The sequence below is a fragment of the Mus caroli genome, unplaced genomic scaffold (assembly GCF_978045245.1).
Source record: "Mus caroli unplaced genomic scaffold, Mus_caroli_1 scaffold_12, whole genome shotgun sequence".
Lineage (NCBI taxonomy): Eukaryota > Metazoa > Chordata > Mammalia > Rodentia > Muridae > Mus > Mus caroli.
Window position 1 is genome coordinate 11,162,812 of NW_028227267.1, and position 22,955 is coordinate 11,185,766.

General features: G+C 48.2%; 1 protein-coding gene and 1 long non-coding RNA gene across 11 annotated transcripts in view; one reads left to right on the forward strand and one right to left on the reverse strand.

Moving 5' to 3' along the window:
• Positions 1-22,955, forward strand: part of Fam3d (FAM3 metabolism regulating signaling molecule D) — a 29,268-nt gene that overhangs the window by 2,065 nt on the left and 4,248 nt on the right. Inside the window, exons 1-8 of one of the 10 annotated variants that reach the window (XM_021182457.2) lie at positions 9,190-9,402; positions 10,304-10,354; positions 12,380-12,487; positions 15,619-15,639; positions 17,548-17,665; positions 18,878-18,936; positions 20,514-20,564; positions 22,079-22,163. In XM_021182457.2, coding sequence (XP_021038116.1) covers positions 10,342-10,354; positions 12,380-12,487; positions 15,619-15,639; positions 17,548-17,665; positions 18,878-18,936; positions 20,514-20,564; positions 22,079-22,163 — 455 coding nt within the window. In that variant the 5' untranslated portion in view covers positions 9,190-9,402; positions 10,304-10,341. The other 9 variants (XM_021182459.2, XM_021182461.2, XM_085828373.1 and 6 more) reach the window with 9 other exon arrangements.
• LOC110309733 (uncharacterized) lies at positions 5,839-10,086 on the reverse strand. Its single transcript, XR_015044599.1, has 3 exons — positions 9,562-10,086; positions 9,098-9,126; positions 5,839-6,677 (listed from the first exon to the last, which is right to left on the reverse strand). It is a non-coding gene; the product is annotated as an uncharacterized LOC110309733 (long non-coding RNA).

Consider the following 22,955-nt stretch of genomic DNA (forward strand, 5'->3'; position numbering starts at 1 on the left):
TGTTCAGTGCCTGTTGTACTCTAGGTACTTGGTACTTATGGCTAAAAGCCATAAGGCTTTTAGCTATCTCAGGAAGTTCACAGTCCATCTGAAGAGTCACGCAGAAGACTGGGAATAAAATAGGCCATGACCCTACAAGAGATGTATTTTCTGGGTCAGTTTTCTGCCACAACCCAAGAAGGAAGGTTTATTTGGGTTCATGTTTTTATCCCATTGCTGTCTATTGGATCAGGGCCCATGGTGTAGCAGGGCATCACAGTGTGGTTCATGCAATGTGGCAAAGCTGCTGGCTTCATGGGGACTAGAGCGAGAAGGGAAAGCATGACGTAAGGGGTGGAGACATGATGAACCCCTCAAGGTTATACCTTCATGAACTATGCCTTTCAACTAGGCTCCACCTCTTAAAGTGTCTACTACTTTCTAATAGCTCATTAAGCTAGGAACTCAACAGATTAGTCTAGGCCTGAGGTTAGAACTCTCATGATCCAATCACTCGCAGAGGACCCACCACTGACTGAGCACTGCTGCACGGGGCCCAGGCATCTGAGCTTTGGGGGGACATCTCTTAGGTAACCACAACAGAAGTCTGCCTGCCCATGGCACCATGCCAAGGACTTAGATCTCCCATAGCTATCCCCTCAGGGAAGGTAGTGGCAGCAGGGTGGCTTCAGTAGAGATGGCATCAAAAGGAAGCTGTTGATGAAGACATGAGGAGCTGGCCTGATTCTATCAGCCCTGTTGGGGATTATAGTGATCAAACTCTAGAGGGGAGGAGACCGAGTAGGAGTTTAACTTGAAACTTTTGCAACTATGTGACCGGGAAAACCTTTGTGTTTAGGTAGGACTCGGGTGCCAGTGAAGAAAAAATAAAAGACATACATTGGCATGTAGAATGGAGAAGTCTGGGGATGACTATGAGACTCCTAGGAGTCTGTCTCCAAGTTGCTATATCCTCCTGCAAGCTGTCCATATAGGATAGTTGTCCTTACAGGGTAGCAGAGAGGTCCTCAAACCCTCTAGGTTCCAGGCTGGGTGTGGTGGCACGTACCTTTAATCCCTAGCACTTGGGAGACACAGGCATGTGGGTCTGTGAATTCAAGGCCAGCTGGGCTTAGAGAAACCTGTGGGGTCCAGATGTGGAACCCCATTCTGTCCCTCCACTGGGCATGGCTGCTGGGGAGGCAAAACACTGGGAGCCTGACTGTGCTTATCCCAACACCAGCTCTGGGAGGGTGCTGGGCTTCAGGGAGGCACGGAGACACCACTCCGAGGGTGAGGAAATGCAGTCTGAGATGTGGGAAAGCCAAAGCTAATATTCCCTGATTCCTGGACATCTAGTCACTGCTAGAAAACTGCACAGAGAAGTCAGGAACAAAGTGTCAGGGGTCCATGAGCCCATGACAAGGCCGGGACTATTGGGGGCCCCCAGGGCTGGGACTGGGAGCTCCAGCTTAGCTCATTAGCAAAGGTAGTGGCAGTTGTCCAGAAGTACAGAGAGGCTTTCTGTGGGAGACTTAGGCAGCATGGCTCTGCAGGCAAAGGCCTTCTCCACGCTCCCCATGGCGGTGGTGGATGAAAGAGACAGATCTTGATTCCGAACTGTTTATTGGTTGTTCATCATGGAAAATGGATGTGTACCAACTTCTCAGGGTGGGGCAGAGATTAAATACCTTCTGCAGGGAGGAATATCTGAGAAGGGAAGCTTATTGACTACATCCTCAGAGCCTCTAGGTACCTTGTTAGCATGGAGAACTCTGTTCTGGGCCTGCGTGACATTTCCTTATGTAGGAAGTATGGCGAGTGTTCCAGGCCAGGAATCTGGCAGGGAATAGGGAGCCACCATCTCGGGTGTATACCTCAAATTTCTGGGGAATCAGACCCCCCCTTTAACCTTACCAAGTTTCCTGGCAAGGTCCGTTGTCCCACAGAAACCCTGTCTTGAAAAACAAAAAACAAACAAACAAACAAAACCCTCTAATTCATCTGGACTTGAGACCAACAGAAAGGCAGCTTTCTTTGCTGGAACATTCCTCAGGGAGCTCTGACCTGCCCGTGGATGATCTCATCTCTGATGTTACGTACTGTCTTCATCAAAGGCTGGAACATTTGGCCATAATGGAGTCATAGATTAGGGTCAACCCTATCCAAATGAGTAGAAAACACAGATCTTTCCCCCAAATGAACATCAGAATGCCCACCAGTAAAGTAGAGAACAAATTCTGGGTGTGAGGCAGGTGGCCATGGCAACAGATGCGCACACATCCTCACTCCTACCGTGCTTTCCTGGTCTAAGTAATTACAGCAACAGTAGATAGCAGTGCTGCCTCGGCATTCTACCTGTCACTGGGTAAGCCGCTCAACCCTTCAAGGTCACAGTTTGCTCACTGGTAAAACTGTAGTTCATAAAAGAAGAAACCTGACAAGATGGTTGGGAAGTTGAATGATAACATGGGGCTCAAAATTGGCAGAACAATTATGCCTATTGGAATCAGTATTGTGACTATTTCTTCTTTGATCAGATATCTGGCCTTATACCTTTCTAGATAAAACATCTCCAAGCCCATTCCCAAGAGGCAGCCATTTTAAATGATCTGCCTCTGACAGAAATTTCTTCATGCTTGACCTGAAATGATTCAAGTTATCAGCAGGCCAGCTGTGACTAAGACATGAACCCTGGCAGTCCAGGAAGCCCCACTCTGGCTCAGACAGTACTCTGGTGATCCCAGCTAAACATTCAACAAAGAGAGTTCTCGTGACTCAAACTGCTTACCTTAAGATGTCCAGTCCTTGAAGTTGCCCCTGCTCCCTCAGCCCAGTTGAGGGAAAGGGAAGGGTTACGTCAACAGATGTCATCCACTTTCCTCCAGATGCTTGGTAGAGATCTGGGCACTCCATTGCCCATTCATTAGAGTGTCTTGTTCTAGGATTACAGGGTCCTGGGAGAGTTGGGAGTACATGTGGCATTCCCAGAGACAATGGGGGGAAGGGGCACTTCATTACCTACACTTGTCCCTTATGGTGCGCATTCTTTGTCCTGACTCAGATGTCTGAGTGCATCCTTGTACTTAATCCCCATTAGGTTAGGCATGACAATGGCATTTACAGACAGGAAAATAGAGGTTGAGAGATAGTTATGACAGAGATATCATGGTGAAGCCCAAAGCAGGCTCCACCATGTCCCATACACTAACCACCCTGCATTACAGACTTCCAGCTCCCAGGCCACTTGAAGCTTTATTGGAGTGAGTGGGACTAAAGCAGCCATTTTACTGATGGTCTTCCCAGGCAGTAGAGGCAGGGGAGGAGATAGTGAGAAAAAAGCCTCAGGCCATGATCTCAGTCAGATAGACTAAGAGGAATGGCCTCCTAAAAGCCATGTAAGGATACACAACAAGCAGCTAGCCGCCAAAGTGAACAGGTTCTCACTGCTCAGCTTCCTGGGGAGACTAGCCTGCCAGTCCGAAGGAAGGTGGAAACAGAACCTTAGAAACTTCCCTTCATCCCAAACAAATCTCCATCATCTAAGCTGAGCCAAACCTCAGCCCACACACCTCCCAGGCTCATGTGCACCTTTAGCTACCAGAACTGCACATAGAGAAAACTGGCTATTTAGGTCCCACGGCAGGCAGCCCAGTACCTTCCCAAAGCTTTATTGGCACACATCCACGTCCACCCACATGTTGTCTGAAGTTTCCATCCTGTGCCTGTAGCAAGGCTGAACTGCCATCTCTGGGGACAACACCCTTCCTACCTGGTCCAAACTACGAGTGCTGATTAAGCCTAGAGCTTCTGGAAGGGCATGGTGGCTCGTGCCTGGGTTCCCAGTCCTCCAGAGGTTGAGGCAGGAGGACTGTAAGACCAGCCTCGGCTGTGTATAGGGGACCCTGCCTACTTAAATTTGAAGAAGAAAGAGTGGCCTCCTGAGACATACAACCTCATCTGAAATCTTTTCTTGCTCTCTTAACTACATCACCTGTATACTCTGTGACTCTGTTTCCCCAGAATCACTAATGGTCTGCTATAGGATTAAATCTATTAAAATAATTCAATGTTGCACAATGCATAGGACAGAGTATTTGTCGTCTTATCCTGGGAAATGCCCCAAGCACTAGGAGAGTAAAATCTCTTCGATAAGTAGGGGCTAGAGAGATGGCTCAGTATATATCAGGCAGCATCCAACCTCCTGTAACTCCTGCTCCAGGGGAATCTGACACTCTTCTGGCTTCTCCGGGCATTCTCACACAAAAGCGCACGCACACACACACACAGATATAATGCCTTAGTTGTGGATTCTATTGCTGTGATAAAGGACCACAGTCAAAAGCAACTTGGGGAGGAAAGGGTGCATTTCATCTCATAACTCAGATCATGGCCCATCACTGAGGGAAGCCAGGGCAAGAACTTAAGCAGGACAAGAACCTGAAGCACAGGCCATAGAGTTGTGCTGCTTGCTGCCTTGCTTTCTCATGACTTTCCCAGCCTGCTTTGTTATATACCCCAGGACCACCTGCCTAAGGATAGCATTACCCCCAATGGACTGGGGACTTTTCATATCAATCACTAGTTAAGAAAAGGCCTCCATAGGCTTGCCTACGGGCCAGTCTTATGGACACATTTTCTGAATCATGGTTCCCTCTTCTCAGACATGTCTAGATTTGTGTCAATTTGATAGAAACCAATCAGTACCTACACATTTTTTTAAAAATATACAATACTGAAAACAAGGTATTATGAAAAATACGCTATTTCCTTCTTAAATAAATGTCACTGAAAGAACTTTTTCTCACTAGCAGCCTTACTTTTTATGGATTTATTCACTGAGTATCTCCCTCCGTATTGGTAACATCATCAGTAATGTTCTGTAGGTACCAGGGCTTTAGGGGAACGGCTTATCCAGGGATGACTGGGAACCTTACACAGGCCCTGGTTCCAGGCCGAGCCCTAGCAGGACTGTCTGAATGTGTTCCATGGGCCCTTAAAGTCTTAGGTTTTATTGTTTACCATGTCCCTCTCTACCTTGGTCTTGACTTCTTCCCCCTGAACTGTGTCCCTCAGACCCTAACACTGCCCTCCTGGTATTTTCACCTCCCAAAGTGTGGGCCCCAACTGTGCTTCTGCCCTTGGGGTATACAGGCATCATTTCCACCAGAACAAAGGGAAGGAGAGGGTTTGCCAGATCTCAGCCTGGACAAGTGGGTACAGTGTGTGTGTGTGTGTGTGTGTGTGTGTGTGTGTGTGTGTGTGTGAGAGAGAGAGAGACAACTCTTCTAGACAGTATTCAGTGAAACAGCTCCCTTAGATGATATTCCATAAAACAATACCTTTCTTTATTGGGGTGGTGAATAACAAGGGCTTTATAAACCTTGGGGAGTGTGCAGACTTTCCAAAGACAGTCAATGGCTGGGGCTGCGGTGCTGGGAGTTCTTTGTTTGTATAAAGAGGGATTCCAGGGGCTTAAACCTGTAAACTGACCAAGAGGCTAACTGACTTCCCCAAGAAGACTGCAGGTGGGGGATGGACTACATGGAGCCCTGGCGCTACATGCCCCAGGGCTTGCAGGCTGAGAATAGGGACGGAGTGATCTTTACTCCTGATCTCAAAGTGAGACTTTGGTCTCAAGATGAGATTTTCTGGGTTTGGGACGCTTGCTCCAGGCTTGTTCTCCCAGTTGCACCTACCCCTCCCCCCACCATACACACACCAAAGTATTCATCCTTAGTAATGAACATCCCCCCGAGGTCCCCCCCCCCTCGTGTCACAGTGATGAGCGGCAAATAGAAGCTCCTGGAAGGACAGACGGTGATCTGCAGCCTTCGGTAATAACACTTCTAAAGGTACTTTAAAAAAAAAAAAGATTTTATTTATATGTGTGAGTACACTGTAGCTGTCTTCAGACACTCCGGAAGAGGGCATCAGATCTTGTTACAGATGGTTGTGAGCCACCATGTGGTTGCTGGGATTTGAACTCAGGACCTTTGGAAGAGCAGTTGGTGCTCTTAAACACTGAGCCATCTCTCCAGCCCCAGTGATAACATTTACAGTCTGTGAAATGTCCAAGAATGATGTGGAAATAAACAGGGCTTAAATTTTCAGAAGCCAGGTGGATTCTAAAGTCCAGGTGTGTCCTCTGGGAACATGATTATAATAAAAGGGAAGGAGCTGGTTTGGTGCAAGGAGAAGGCCAGTTTATAGAAAGCCCCTTTCTTCATTCTCTGTACATCCTCTGGTGTACACCATATACCACACGTGCCTGGTGCCTATACCCAGGTATGAGCATAACGGCCAGACAGAGTGGCTGCAGTCGCAGAGAAGGTGGCCCAAAGCTCAAGACCATCCACAAAGCAGATCAAGTGCGTTGATGGAGGGGACTTCGTAAAGGCAGGGAAGGTCCAAGAGTCGGAACTTAGCCAATGAAGTTTTCACTTCACTAGAGATGCTGGTGAGATGCTCTGACCCTCCCTCTTTGACAGTCTGTCCCCAGCCTAGGGAGAATGGCTCCTTTCACTGGCTACCTTACCTCTGGGCAGGTCATGGTTGAGCTGAAAGTCACAGAGCTCCAGGAAACAAACAGATATTCTGGATCCTGCAGGGCCTTTATGAAATGCCTCAATGAAGACTGGAGTGGTGGGGGATGGAGCTCTGTATCAAAGCATGTCCGTCATGTTCAATGCCTAACACTGTGGAAGAAAGGAAAGGCAAAGAGATGTCACAGGCGGCAGGCAGAGATGCTGTGGTGATATACTGTGATCCCAGAGAAAGACTAAACATCCCTATGGGAATGATACCAAGAAGGAGCACAAACTGAGAGTGGGGACACTGAGCCCTGTATGCAAGATGGCAGGGTGGTCTCAAGCCCACAGCCCTTCTATAAAGGGTAACCTGCGGCCTGCCCCCTTCCACAACAGGTAGATAGTATCACCTCGTTTTCAAAAAGAGAATTAAGACCCCCTACATAACCTTACAAGCAGCAAGCCAGTCTGACTGACCCCCAGACGTGACATTTCTCAGTATAGCACATTCATCACTGTTTAATTCTTCGATGATCAGCCCTTCACACACTGCCCAGCTGCCCAGCCCCCTCTGGCAGGTCATGTCCCTCCCTGTTGGGAAAGGATACATGGAATTGACCCCAGACTTAACAGAAGCAGATCCAGGGAGAGATCTTAGCCAGTGTCTCTCTCCTAGTCTCCGTATCAGTAAAGCATCTGATTGATTAGTCTTGTCTGGGTCATATGCTAACTTCAAAAGCAACCACAAACAACACCAAAAAGGCTGGTTGTCAACCCCATGTGTCAGGTTAGGGTAACATGATGAATGTGCCTCTATTCAGGACCACATGGACATGTTTAACCTTGACTTCCAGGGCCAGAGAAGTCTTCCCAGAGAAAGTGGGTTTTTTACTAGGAGTCTTACAAACTAAGTAAGATTGCTCCAGAGATAGACTCTTAGTGTGCAGACAAAGGACTAGTTAGGGCAAGTTCCAGGAGTGTTCCAAAGTGTAACGTGTCACAGTCATTCCCCTGTGCCTGGTGTGCCTGGTGCTCAGCCTGGCTTTGATGTTCAGCAAATGCTTCAGGAATAAAGTCCACAGTTTGTTGTGTGGCCTTAGAAATGACTTGGCCTCTCTGAAGTGAGACCATGCAGGATTCAATTCGTCCCATCCCTGAATATTTGTTGAGCATTCCTCAATGCTCATGTGGTTCTGGACCTACAGTCACAAAGCTAGCTGGGGAGAAGAAAATGTCAGAGCTTGTAAGCTGATCTGGAGACAGAAATCATTAGAGAGTAGGGGAGGGACAGGCCAAGGACAGGGAGGGCTTGAGTGGCTCTCTGGTCAGGGCAGGAGAGCACAGCTCACAGCAGCTGGGGGCCTCCTCACAACCCTCCCTTTATTCCCTCCCCCACACCCTCTCTACCTGTTGTGTATTGTAGAAAATGCTACAATTGGATGAGCACTGCTCTGCAGTTATAGCAATGCCCTAGGCCACTGGGCCTGGCTGCATCTAGAACGAGGAGACCTCTAGACTTTGCAACCCTAATGACCAGTTGTGACAAGGAAGCTTTTCTCACATATTGATGGCTGCAGAGAGAACTCTCCCTCCCCACACATGTCACCTACTCCTGGTGCTTTTTTTCCTACCCCCACCCCAGAAGCATGCCAGCCCTAAGCTCAGACCCCATAGCACCCACTTGGCCACCAAGGTGAGCTCATTGGGGACTCTGGAGGTCAGGGAGCTCTTTGGGTGTCAGGTGGTAGCCAAGAACTCAAGCAGGTAGGATTTCAGGCTGGAGAACCCATGGCCAAGACAGTACTGTGTGCTGCTCTCCACCCCAACCCTGAAACCAGATCCTTCCAAGCTTGGCTACCCAGCCAGAGTCTTCTGTGTGCCCTGGCCCTCTCTCCTCCCCTAAATAATGTTGCCTGATCCACCAAGACTCCTCACTCTTCATCTCCTCCTCCCTCAAAGCCCCACCCATTACCCTCTACCTCTGCTCTGTTTCATTCTTAATTTTTCCTTCCTCGGCCCTGGCTCAGGTCTGCTTTTTTTTTTTTTTTTTTTGCACACTCTGTTACTTCCCATGTCTGTCCTATCCCAGCTCTGACCATCTACCCTGGCTGCCCCCACTTGTACACAGGAGTGGCGGGAGGAGGGCGGAGCACAGAATGTCCTTTAGTTCTCATCTGGGAGCCTCTGAGCCACAAGGCAAGTTCCCAGGACCCCCATGTCATGACAATATATTTTATATCTGAAAAAAAAATGGCACTTGACTCTCAGGGGAGTTAAAGGGTGTGTAAAAGCTTGCTTTCTTTTCTTTCTTTCTTTCTTTTTTTTTTTTTTGGTAAAAGCTTTCTTGAGGGGAGTTATAGGTGGAAAGAGCAGGCACACAACAAGGTAACAGCTCATATCCCTGACTCTGGAGCCCTGCCAGAGGTGATGACAGTAGGTCTTCCCACTGGAGGGATCAGCAGTGTTACCATTGTTTAAAAGTGAGGGTAGATCCTGCCTCAGTCCTCCTGTATAGACACAGAGAGAGCAGTAAGGCTTGATGTGATGCAGTCAGGCTTGTGGGTGTGTAGTTCTGTCTCCAGCCTTACCCGAGTCCTTGGCAGTTGGACACTGGAGACTGTTAAGAGGATGTCTGTTAAGATAGATTCTTGGGAGAAAAAAATTAGGGGGGGAGGGGAGGAAGGGAATGAAAGGTCACTTGCCCCAGGCTCCAACCACCCAGCCCTCCCTCTCCTAAGCAGCAGCTGGCCTCCAGGAGACTCAAAGTTGGCACATTTCCGGCAATTGCTCAGCTCCTCAGGACAACACTGAAGGTTTAAAAGAATGACCCAGACCCTGCCTGGGACACGAGAAGGGAGAAGATCCTGGTTTAAGCTCTCCTCTGAAACAAAAAGTACAAGAAGTCAAACCCTGAGGGGAATGCCAGGGACCCTGTAGCAGCAGATGCGTGTCCAAATCTGTCCCCTTCCTTCTCCTGTTGAATAAGCTTGGGCTTAACCACAGTGAGTTAGTTGTCCTTACAGATCCATGAAAAGAGATATTCATAAGGCACCTGGCAGAAGCTTGCCTGCGGAACACCAGTCCTGCCTACTACTATCTCCACACAGCAACAAAAGTCACTTCCTTTTACTGATGCTTTGAGTGGCTGACAGCCCTGGACAGTCAGGCAGGAGTGAGGAAGAGATGGAGAAAGGGAGGGAGGCAGGAAGAGAGAGAGCGGAGAAGGGTGATATGTTTCATAAAAACAGTATGCTTTGTAGCACATATGGTGCTATGGGAGGGCCCACGCTGAGGCATCCCTCCCTTCTGAGGTACCTGCCAGACCTGCTAGTATAGAATAGAGTTTATTTGGGGCTTGGGAAGCAAGGTTGAGAAGGGACTAGAGTCAGAGTGTGGGCAGGAAAAGAAGGGGGCAGGAGGGGGGAAGAGAGGAATGCAAGGAGAGAGGGGGGGAGGGAAGGAGAGAGAGTGAGAAAAGGGTCAGAGAGCAAAGAAAAACCAAACAGGTCTACCTGGCTGTTGCTAGGTAACTGTTGGGTGGAGCCTAGAATGCTGCCTTGATAACAAAGGGAATGAAGGTAAATCAACTCTGAAAATGCAGTGTCCTCTGCTTGCTAATCTCTGACTCATTAGGTGAAATACAGGATCCCTGGAGATGTTGAGGTAGAAGGGACAAAAGTGGCTCCTCTGCTCACAGGGCAGGTGAAAGGAATAGTTCCAGCACCCTCTCTCATCTTCAGACCCTAGAGGTCAGTTTGCAATTGTTTTTTTTTTTTTTTTTTTTCTCTCCACAGGTTAACGCTGACTGCAAGCCATTCTTCACTTCAACAGGATGAGAGTGGCAGGTACCAGGGATCTGCAGCTTTGCAGGGGGGGAGGGGGCGGGGGTTGGGGAGTCAGAGTCTTGGCTCTAAAATTTGTTTGGACTCACTTTGCTATCATCAGTGTCTACCTATCCCAGCCTCAGAGATGGTTCAGTATCTCTTGTCTAAGGTCCCAGCAAGAACTCCAGGAGGACATCACGCAGGGAAACCTGGGAGAACAGAGGACAAGACCTTATCCCTATTGGTGTGTCCAACCTTTGGATACTGTGACATAACTGTGTCATCTACAAAGTCCACACATTATAACCCATAATAAGTTACTATAAATGAATACATAAAACTGTGTGTGTGCGCATGTGTGGCACATGTGTGTGCACAGGTGTGCATAGATGTCAGAAGTAATGTCAGCTGTTTGCTTGTCAATCTCTGTTTTTTGAGACAGGGTCTCTCATTGAACTTGGAATTCCCCAGATCTGAGACCCCTGGGACATGCTTGTCTCTGCTCACATCTTCTGGTATATGCTGGGTACCTGATCTTAGGCCTTCATGCCTTGAAGCCAGTTCTTTACCCACTAAGCCATCTTTCCATTCATTAAAAAAAAAAAAAAAAAACTTTGAATGTTTTTTAAGTTTATAGTTTTTGTGATTTCATGTGTTGGGTCACAGTTTTAACTATCCTGGGCTGCCTGTGTCCCGTAGTTTGGATACATCTACCGGCTGGGGGAGCTGTACCACTGCTGTCTCCAGTGGCCCCCTCTGCCTAGAATCCCAGCTTAGAAACACCTGGCCAGAAGTCAGAGGCCACATACCAACCTCAAGGATGGCTTTGCAGGGTCCTCAGGGGTGACACAATGCAGAGTGAGTGCAACACACACACACACACTAACAACTCTGAGAAGGCGTGGCAGCTGACTGGGAGTCAGCTTACTTACTTTCTTGGACTCCAACCTTATTCCTTCCAAGTCATCATGGGAGTGCAGCCATCTCTTCGAGCCTCGGTTTCCTCGTGGGTGAAGTGATATATTACCAAGACAAAGATTTAGGAGATGAGTTGAGATCATCTGTTTTAAAGCTGTCAGTATAGCACTTGCCACAGAATGGGTGCTGCCAAGGGTGGACTGGGGCCCGAGGGGAATTCCACTTTGCACCAGAGGACAAGGAGTATCCCCTAAAGCAAATGAGACCATATGGTTATGCTTTCTGGTGCTTGCAAGGCAAAGCTCTTGGTATCCCTCCATGTATGGGATTGCTCCCCAGTGTAGGGGCTGGAGTCACTAATGCCTGTAAGGCAGGGGAGGCTGGAGAGCTGTATCCTGTTCTGAAAACGCTGAACCCATCCACCCACCCACCCATCCATCTGCCCACTCATCCACTCTTGTACTCATTATCTATCCATTTTCCCATACATATATACATACATACATACATACACATATACATACATATATCTGTTTTTCTTTCATTCGCCAAATACATATTAATACATGCTCTGTATACAAAATAAAACCCTTGCCTTCAAAAACATCCTGTTCCAGGAAGTAGAGTCAGTTAACATCCAAGTAGTATGATGATGATATTTAAATAAAAATAGAATAATGTGAGAGAGGCTAAATGAGGAGAGGTTGCAGCTAGAACTGTGGAGGCCAGAGGCCACAGCAATAGATGTCATCATGTCTACTCTTTAGGATTGACTGACTTTAGCTGAGAGAGGGTGAATTCCTGCACACAGTACAGAGGTTATATCCCTGAGGATTCTCTCTGGGCAGCTAACTAGAGCCCAAGGAGGAACACTTTCAACTCATTTACAATAGCAGTTTGGAAGGACTCACAATATCTGATCACCAATCTCACTGACTGATCCCAGCATGGACTCTTGTGTGGTCTCAGCACAGTCTCATGTCGTGGACATGATCTGTACACATGACCGAGAGTCCCCCACCCCCGCTGCCATCATGTTGGAATTTGGTAAGAACTCACACATGAACTTTCTACATGGCCTCCTGTTGGGATATGACACATGACCTAACAGAATTTCCCTACTTGCAGGTCTGATTCGTGTTGTGGTCTTCATCTTCACCATAGTTACCATGTGGGTCTTCCTCCGCAGCTACACAAACTTCAGCAGGAAAACAATCCGTCTGCCACGCTGGCTGGGTGAGTGGGGCTCGTGGCCGTAATCCACAGAGCAGGGACTAGGGTGCTGAGGACCTCTCTCTGAGGTGAGCCAGGAGGCAGCCAGATGTGATGAGCTGGGCACTGGCATTGTGGGATATGGCATAAGATTCCTGGACTTCCAGGAAGCTATGGAGAGCAGAGAAGTATTCTAAGACCCTTATCTAAGGCAGGACAGAGGGAAGGAAAGAAGGAAGCAAAGAAGAAATAATGTTGTCTAAGTTGCGAGTGAAAAAGTAATGCTATCTGAATTGTCAGTGGCGTCTCCTGCCTGTTATTCCCTCTGCTTCAGGCCTTCTCGGAACAGGGCCTGCATGTCTGCTCCATTTCACCTTTAGCTCCCTACTCAAATATTACCACCTCAAAGGCCTTCCTGACCCCACCCCCACCCCAGCCCTGCAACCTCAGCTGCAGCCTATCCTCCTCATTTTGCCTCTTCCGTGTCATCCTGTTTGTTTCCAAATCCTGGCATCATGTTATCTACTTTCCTAGTTACTGCCTGACTCCACCTCCTAGAATGTAACTTTCCTGAAGGCAAGGATTTTGTGTATGGGGTGCCAAAAAGTATTGGATGGATGGATGGATGGATGGATGGATGGATGGATGGATGATGGATGGATGGATAGATGGGTAGTTGTTTGGATATATTTGAGGGTAGATAGATAAATGGAAAGATGAATGGATGAATGAATGAATGAATGAATGAATGAATGAATGAATGAATGAATAGATATATTAGAGTAGATAGAATGATGGGGTGAATGTGTGGGTGAATGGATACATAAGTAAATGAATAGATGAGTGCGTGGACAGACAGGAGGGTGGGCAGATCAATAAGTGAGTGGAATAGAATGACAGGTGGCCGGATCAGTAAGTAAATAGATAGGTAAACTGATGATGGGTAGAACAGCAAGTAGCTGGGTTGGTGGGTAGATACATGAATGGATGAGTGGGTGGGTAGAAAAATGAATGGATAAATAGGTGCTGTGCCTGTACAGTCTCACGTAAGCTGAAAACACCCTTAGGATGTAGTCCTCGATGTGGTTGTATAGTAGAATCAAGCATGATTTGTGACATGGTCTCATCATGCATGTTTTGAGGAAATACAAAGTCAAGGCAACTTTTAAAATTAACCCAAGTTCTCCCTTAGAGATGTCAGAGCAGAGATGAGAGCCTACATTTGTGGTACATTTAAATCCTCTCAAGAGAGAAGGACAGAGGTGTCCTGAGGTCTGTCTTCCCAGGGGACTGAGAACCAACACCACCAACAGAGTTCAACCTCATCTGCAAGGACCAAGATGGCTCCCAACTTAACCATGACAGAAAGAAACCAGGAACCCCATCTTTAACACAACTCTACAGTTGCATCATCTGCCTCATGTCAGCTGAGACGCAGAGCCCACATTGGGATTTCATTTATATATGTAGACACTTGGAGGCTGCCATGTCCCTGATCCAGAGATGGATTCCACTGCTTGCTGGCCTCAAGAGCAAGAGCAGTTCAAGGGGAGGGTCAAGGTGTCTTGTACTGGACAAAGACACAATCCAAATGTAGTGGGCAACTTCTATGTCTCCGTTACCTGGGAGCTGGCAGAGCAATAGCTCCAACCCACAAGCATCAGAGCTCGAGCTCTGTGTGAGGTCACAGAGACCCCAAAATAAGAAACAGGTGGCCCCTATTTGTGGTGGAGAAAAACAAACAGATTTAGCTACAATGTTCAAAAAGATAGCAGTGTATTCCCCAAACCCAGAATCTCCAGATGCAGGTGTTTGCCCAGAGGGAAAGACAGACAGAAAATCTCTCCCACAGCCCAGACTCACCAACCAACTTGCTTTCACTTCACAGGCTTCAGGGGCACACACCCTATTTTATGATTTCACTGTGCTGATGTTAAAGCCTATATATTACCACAGCACAAATTTATGCTTATCATTATTATACAGAAAGATGATAATAATTGGCTTTCTTGGTGACTCAATGGGCTTATTTTATGCGCTTAATAACTTGCAATTGTGCTCTAAGTATCCCAAGAGAGCGGGGACAAACTTACTCTGAGAGAAGCTCACTGGCTTTTCTAGGCCTCCAAGGCCCAGCGCACAGGAATGAGGAAGAAATCCTAGCTTACCTGACAACCCAGATAGAAAAGACAGGATCAATTGAACTAGTTTCAGTATGACAGCTTCTCTGGAGTCCTGTAACTGAGAAGTCAGGTGTGGCTGGTGGGGGTGGAGGTGGGGTATCCAAAGTCCCTAGGGCATGCGGTGGATGCTGTGGATGCTTGTTGTTGTTGTTGTTGTTGTTGTTGTTGTTGTTGTTGTTGTTGTTCTGTTTTGTTCTTGTTTGAGAACAGTCCTGTTTAGCCCACTGGCCTCAAACTAAGTGTGTACCCGAGAATGCCACTGAACAACTTCCCTGACATTTTTACATCTACTGAAGGAACCTGTTCTCTAGGACTCAGAGCAATGAGGTGAACACCTGTCCTAGAAACCTGGGAACAACTAAGGCAGACTAAGACAATATTCCAGGCAGTGGCCAGGATCCCTCAGACCTAGCACAGGCAGGCATTCCAGAAAGAGATGGCCCAGGGACCAGCACCACAATTCTTCCCATCACTGAGGCACTCAAGATCTCACTGGGTCCTCTCAACAGCCCAGCGAGTATTGTCATGATGCCTTTCTATGTGTTGTTAAGTGAACAGAGTCCAAGGGCTCAACTCCAGGCTTCTCACAGCATACATAGCACAGCTTGATTTTAAACACAAACACTTTGTGGCCATGCATATGTATGTTTATGTAGATGTGTGTTGAGTATGCCTGTATGTGCCTTGCGTGGGTATGTATGTGCATGTGTGTACATGATGTATGTTTATGTATCTGTGTGTATGTGTCTTGCATGGGTATGTATGTGCACGTGTGTATATGAGTGTATTGCATGTGACCCTATTTATGAGTGGGTGGCAGTAACAAGTGAGGGAAAGCTCCCGTATGTAACAGGGAGTCTAGTATTCAGTGGAAGCACAGCAAGGTCTCCTGCTCCCACTGGCCAGCCCCCTCCCCGATCCTGCAGGAGGATTAAGTACCTTTTCACTAAACAGATTCTTTCTCTCAAACAGGCATAACCTCCAAGGACATCCGTGAGTATCTACCCAGCCCCAGCCCCTCATCTGCCCACAGGCAGGATGTCCCAGGGTCTCTGTTCCCAGTACTGCAGGCCCCAGAGAAATACAGGTGTCTGGGGTCTTGCCAGCCCACTTCTCTGTGGCAGTGGCAGTGCCAGTGTGACAGTGATAACTCCAGAAGCAGGATCTGGGCAGCCCCTCTCAGCCATTCATGCTGGGGACTCTTAAATCTTTCCTTTCTGCTGTTCCTTCTGGGTAGTCTAGACCACGCAGAACCTTGCCTCTTCTCCCTAGACCCTCACCCTGTTATGAGTCAAAATTGAATGAGGGCTCCAGCAAGGACCAAGGCTCCAGAGAAACAAAGAAGATGGAGGGGGAGCCAGGTGCTCCTGGTGTTTATGCAGGCAGAGCCAGATGCTGCATTGCACCTTCATAGGCATCTCATATAAAGCTAACACACACCCATGTAGGTTCCAGGAGTGTTTCCTTTCTATACGTGGGGAAAACAGCTTGGAGAAGCGAGATCCCCTGGCTAGGGCCAAACAGTTGTATTGATAAGTGGAGAGTCAATCACCCCCACCCTGCTAGCCCAAAGTTTTTTATATAAGGTCTCCCAGCCAGGTCCCTCAACCCCTAACCTCCACTTGGTGACTCCAGAGAGAGCTGAGCCCTCAGGGTTAGGATTTTACTGATCAAGAAGACATGGGAGCGCAATGCACGCAAACTTGCAGAAAGCAGACTACAGGAATGAATGTAAAACATTTACACTTGACCTCATCCCTCTGAAGCCTCCTCAGTCCCATTATGAACCAGACCCAAAGAGTTAAGACATCTTGCATATATCATCTGCTGGGAAAATAGAAAACTCAGCCATGTAGACTACATCCTACCCTTCCTGCTTTCTGATCCCATGGTAGACATCACTAATCAATTCCCACATCCCCACTCTCTAAGCCCATTGCCAGCTTCAGGAGTTTTATCATTAAGCCTTTCATGGTAGGTCCAAACTGACATTTAAGAGAAAACCTGCTAGTTCATTCTGATCAAAACCAACTCCTTGATTTGACAATTAGTAAAGATAATTGAAGAAGCTTCTAGCAAAACCACATAGCAGATTGGTGGAAGAGCAGTGCACAGTTCCTGATGTACCTCGTAACACCACACACCACACACACACACACACACACACACACACACACACACACACACTGTGCTCATGACAGTACACCAGCTTCAGGCCCGGAGCAATGGCATCAGGGTCCCCGGAGGGATGGGGCTCAAGAGTTTGGAAGAGCTATGGAGACAGCCCTTTCAGCCACAATCCAGAAAGCAGATCCTAGCTCCCCATGGCTAAGATCTCCCCATGGGCATCCTTTCCCTTCATCCTGCAGCCTGGTGGTAAAGGCTGGATGGTCAGAAAATCAATTCCAGAAAAGCCTGCTTAAGCTGGCCTGTTGACATCAAGCTTGTCAGACTTAGCTGCAGTTGATCAAGCAGGCTCTGGGAACTCCAGCTGTGGTCCCTGGGGGATGGGGAGGGTAGGGGGGCTAGAATCTTCTCCACCAGTGAAAGCCAGGGAGACTCTCTGCTTGCTATTCATCTCATCCTTCCCAGCCCAAAACCAAGCCAAACCAAGAGGCTCAGTGTTCCACCCAGTAAAGAGGGACCAAGCACCCACAAATGCCCAGGCACAGGGTCTATCAGTGTGATCTAGCAAGTTGTACCAGGCTCTCAGCAAGCTTATAGGAGCAGCCTCGTTAGAAAGCCCCCAAATTAATTCTGGGGTGTCTAGACCCTCAGCCAGAGTCCTGTAAATTTTGATGCAGTTAGGGGAGGCTCAGCAGTGCCCAGAAATGAACAAAACTCCAACCCAGTCCCCTCCCCAGATGCTGTCCCTATGAGAGTGCTGTGTTCCTTTCCCAGAGACCCCGAAGTCCAAGTGTGGGCTCAGCAAGATCTGCCCAAACAACTTTTTCGCATTTAAAATCAGCAGTGGAGCTGCCAATGTGGTGGGCCCCTCCATGTGCTTTGAAGACGAAATGTAAGTACACAGGGCAGCGGTGTCTCTTTGCTTGCATGTCATTTGTTCATTCAACCACTCATCCGTCCATTTGAAGATCCACATTTCAGAGCAGGCCTGTGCAGAGCCCCTGCCTTTCCCAGGCTACCTCTGACACCAGCTGTATGTGTCCCACATAGCAATCAGCCAATGAGCTCCCAGTTCAGCCGCACCTTGGTAAGTTGCCTGCCCTTCCCAGCACAGGTGGTTGGATTGTTATTGTCCCCATTGTAAAAGAAAGCAAAGTGAGGCTCAGACAGGGCCACCTACCAAGCTCAAGGAAGGTCTGCCCAACAGACAAGTTGCTAAGCTTCTGGTGAAAGAGATGCCACGTGGGGTAAAGTGTATCCCCATTCCCAGCCTGGAAAGTCACATTCATGTGCCACAAAAAACAGGATAACAGAAAAATGAGAACAGATCAGTGTTTCCATCGGGATGCTGAGCCTGAATACAACTTGCTTGGGCAAAACAGGAACTGTACTCAGCTGTGTAGTTAAATGGCAGAGGTTTCAAGCTTCAGGATGAGCAGGAGCCAGCAGTGCTAACCACTGAGCCTTCCTCTCACAGCGTTCTTAGCTCTGCTTCCCTTTAACGGTTGCTCTTTCCTCAGCTGAATATGGGACTTCTCTGTGGATGGGAGAGGCTACAATTCTGACATATTAGCACCACCTTAGCACTTGCTGCCTTAGCACTTGCTGCCTTAGCACTTGCTGCCTTGGGTCCTAGCCTAATAATCACCATGGCCAAACAGCACAGTCCCAGAAACCACAGCCTGAGAGTGGGAAGGTACCGTGGTCCTGAGGAGTGGCAGAGCAGAGCGTGCGGACGCTGGGGACCCAGCTGAGCTCCGCAAGGGAACCAACCCTTCTCAAGCGGCAAAATTCTGTTTTCTACTTCTTCACATCCTAGGATAGGGGAGCACCCTACCCTGACACCTCAAAAACCCCAGGCAGGGACTCTCCCTCACCCATCTCTGTGCAGACTGGCCCAAGTGTACCATGGAGTCATGGGTGACAGCCCACAGAACACAGCCCACCACCAGCTTTTTTTCTTGTAGAAGCCCAGGCCACTACATGTGTCTGCTAGTGCCTTGGGCCCAGAGGTAGGCCCTATGAAGGTCCCCAACTCTAAGGCAGAGCTTTTCTTCTGCTCCTGGGGCCACCGGACTAGTTCACTTTCCTTCTTCATCTGCAGTATCATGAGTCCCGTGCGAAACAACGTGGGCAGAGGCCTGAACATTGCTCTGGTGAATGGTGAGTAACAGGAAGGGGACGTGTCACCTGCTGAGTCATCCTGTGGGACTCAGGACAGGGCGAGGCTGGACTAGGGAGCAGCAGGTCTTACAGCCTGATAACCTAGGCTCCTGCCCAAAGCGTTCACTGCTGTGACCCATGGCACCACCCTCAAAGCCAGACCAGCCTAGACAACACGCATGAAGTCACGGTGGGCAGATGGTGGCAGGGTGAGCTGCGTACACATCACTCTTAACTTCACAAGTGTGAACCAGGCCCTGGTAGAACACTGAGAACAGCGGCAAGGACAGGCCTGGCTTCCTGATCCCTATAGGCATTTCAGTAAGGGGGCTGAGATGTGATAGGCAGGACAGGAGGTTCCAGTGTGGGTGATGGCTAGCTACAGCTAAAACCCAGCAGGGAAAAATATCACGAAAAAGTTCTCCTTCCAGGCAGCAGGGAAGGAAAGAGGAGAGGAAGGTCCCAGAACAAGACTTCCTGTCTGATCTCTACAAAGCCAAAGTGATTAATAAAATTAATAACAACAATAATAATAATAATAATAATAATCAGTGACAATAAAAGCTAACATGTTGAGCATACACTGTGTAGAGACTGGAACCCAGATCAGGCCGTCCCCAGGAGGCAGACTTCTTACACTACCGTGTCTCCAGCATGTGTCTAGGGTGGCGCATCAGGCTCCTCATATCTAATAATTAGCCAGAGCAGTAAAGCATAGCTAAACATGGCTGGCTCCTAACCTTGTGCTGTGCAGAGCTTCCTTTGAGAAACGGTTCAGACCATGCTAGTCTCCTCTACCCTGGTTAGAAAATCCCACAAATGAGCAATGCCTCACAGAGACACACAACCCCTTCCAAAGTCCCTGGGTAAAGCTCCATATGGCTCTGAGATTCTGGGAGGGCTTCGCCAAGGTAAGCCTGTTCCATTTACTGGGAGAACTGCCACTGGCCATGATGGCTTCAAGAAGCCACAGCACAGCCATACCCTCTGCAATACTGCCATCTAGTGGTGAAAGCTGACACCTGTGGCTTTCCTCCTGAATGCCAAGGGGTTTTGCCCCAATACCACAAAAGCCATTCAGACTCTGAAAATCCAAGGACCCTGAAAATCACTGAAAATTCCATAGCTTCCAAAAGTTAGAAGATTTGGCTTGCAGATTTCCCACTTATGTGGGAATAGTGATAATCATGCCCTTATAATAGTTTTTGCAGATAACATATCTACTATACTTACTGTTTCAGATGCATTTCATTTCAAACCAATAACCCGTTGAATTTGTGCAAAAATTGAGGATGAAATGCTGACTTGTGTGTGAGCAGCTGTCATGACAGATCACAGATCTTGAGTGGTTAGATTCTGTTGTATTCTGGATGTTCAGCCAGGATGTTCTGCCTCTCAAATAAGCCTCGGCCTAGGAATCCTTAGGCCCCTATTGTGGCCCTGCGTGATGCTCACAGGACCTAGTTCACTCAGCTCTCAATCTGGTTTGAAGCTTTACACTACACATGAACCAGACTCAGCAAAATGACAAGCGGGGTGACTCGCATTATGGGAAGTAATAACTCTCTTTTCACTAGGATCTACCGGCCAGGTGATGAAAAAGGACAGCTTTGACATGTACTCTGGAGGTAGGCACTGCTGTTGGCACTGATGTCATGGGGCAGGGAAGTTGTGGACACAGGATGGGAACGTTGAGGGCCACCCTGCTGCTTTAAACGCCATCCTGGGGTCTGAGGCATAGATCCTTAGATCACTGTTTGAATATCATGGTTTATTTAGAAGGTGATCTCAAGATATGCCCATGGTAGGTCAAAAGGGCAAGACAGGAGGAAAAAAAAGATAAAGAAAGCCACTCTGTGGAATTAGAGAACTGTCCACACCGTGTCAGGCACAGCCGGGGTAGTATGTTCGAAGCTCTGGTACCTCATCACTTCCTAGCAATTCTGGCTTGCCCTCCGGGGCAGGAGGGCTCTGAGAGGCCAGGCAGAACTCCAGGCCAAGTTCCAAACATTCGCGCACCAACTGTTGTGCTGAGGTTTAGGGCATAAGGCCCTGGCACCTACTCAAGCCCTGATCAGGAGAACGCTCTATAAAAGTCGAGGCTGTAGTGGTCTCTAGTGGACCCAAGCATAGGTCATAACCTCCTAAGGTCTGGACAGGACTCTGAGAGGCACCTCCCTCCCCATCTCTCTGCAGATATTGCTTCTCCACGTAAGCGTGTTTTGTTCTTTGTAACCCTGTGCATGTGGCTGACTCTTAGGCTGTGACTGCTCTCTTCCTTCTTTAGCACAACAGGCAGAGAAAGTCTCCTTGGGCTAGAATCCAGGCATCTGAGTCCCATGAACAGTCTGGCTGCCAGTTTGACGCTCTATAGAGCATCTATAGTCTTGACACTCTCAATCTTCTTTGATCAGTGGTCCTACATCTTTATTTTGCACTAAACTCCACATATTATGTAGCCGGTTCTGCTAACAATTTGTAATCCCATTTACAGGCATGTACTGCATGCCCCAAATTATCACATGTAAACTTCACAAAGATGCCATCCACAGGGCCATTGCTCATCCTTGTATATATGTCACAAGATCCCAGAGAGCTGTTCTGTTCTGTTCTGTTTTGAGACAGAGATTCATGAACCCTAGGCTTCAAACTTCGTGCGTTACCAAGGATTACCAACAGTCTAGGCTATCTGTGGCAATTTAGAAGATGCCAAGTGGTCTTGGACAGTGGAGATCTACAAATTCTGACCCTCTTGCCTCTACCTCCCAAGTGCTGGGACTACAGGCATGTACTATCACACTAGGTCGATATGGTACCAGGGATCCAACTCAGGCCTTTGTGCATGCTAGGCAAGAATGGTCTAGATACCCAGACCCACCCCAGGGGACTTTAAAATGCCAGCATCTAGTCACCACTCCAAGTCACATGAATGAAATCCCCTCTTTATGTTCTCTCACTTTCCTGCCCTAGGACAAATGCAGCGGGAGGGAACCCCCACCACCATCATACTGCCTCCACCTGGCTTCTGGGCTCCCCTCAGCTTGGCCCAGGTCCTCCCTGGGTCACTAGAGTAGTGGAAAAGAATAAAGATAACCAGCACTCATTTCTCCTAAAGTCCAGTGCCTCTTTTCTTCCTCCCCAGACCCCCAACTCCTGATGAACTTCCTTACAGAAATTCCAGATGGCACCCTGGTGCTGGTAGCCTCCTATGATGACCCAGGGACCAAGTAAGTGGGACACTCCACCTGCCAGGCCACATGAGGATACAAACCTAATCCTGCCACACCTTCCTGAAAGTCCACCTTCCCCAAAATATCCTGAGAAAGGACTCAGGAAAGCATGGGAAATGTTTTGATAGTATGACTCACCCTTCACTACAATGGTGGCAGACTCTCCCCATCCAGAAGCAACTAGCTGGTTACAGAAATTATAGCACAGTGACATATATCATCATAGGTGCACACAAAAAGACACATTGTAAATGATGGTGTGAAAAATATTGAGGACTTGCAAGGATGCTCACTGTCTTAGTCAGTGTTCTATTGCTGTGAAGAGACACCATAACCAAAGCTACTCTTATAATAGAAAGCATTTCATTGGGGTTCTGCTTGCCTGTTTCAGTAGCTTAGTCCATTAGCATCAGGGCAGAAAGTATGGCAGCAGCCAGGCAGGCATGACACTGGAGAAGTAGCTGAGAGCTACATCCTAATCTATGGGTAGAAAAAGAGAAAGAACCAGATGAGCCTAGCCTGGGCTTTATCCCCAGTGACACGCTTCCTCCAACCAGGTCATACCTTCTAATCCTTTCAAACAGTTCCACTCCCTGATGACAAAGCATTCAAGTCTATGAGCCTACGGGGACCATCCTTAGTCAAACCGCCACACTCATCCCTGTGTGTGTGTGTGTGTGTGTGTGTGTGTGTGCGTGCGTGCGTGCGTGCGTGCGTGCGTGCACGCGCGCGCGCATTCCTTAGGCTGGTGAGATGGCTTAGTAGATAATGAGCTTGCTGAAAAAGGGT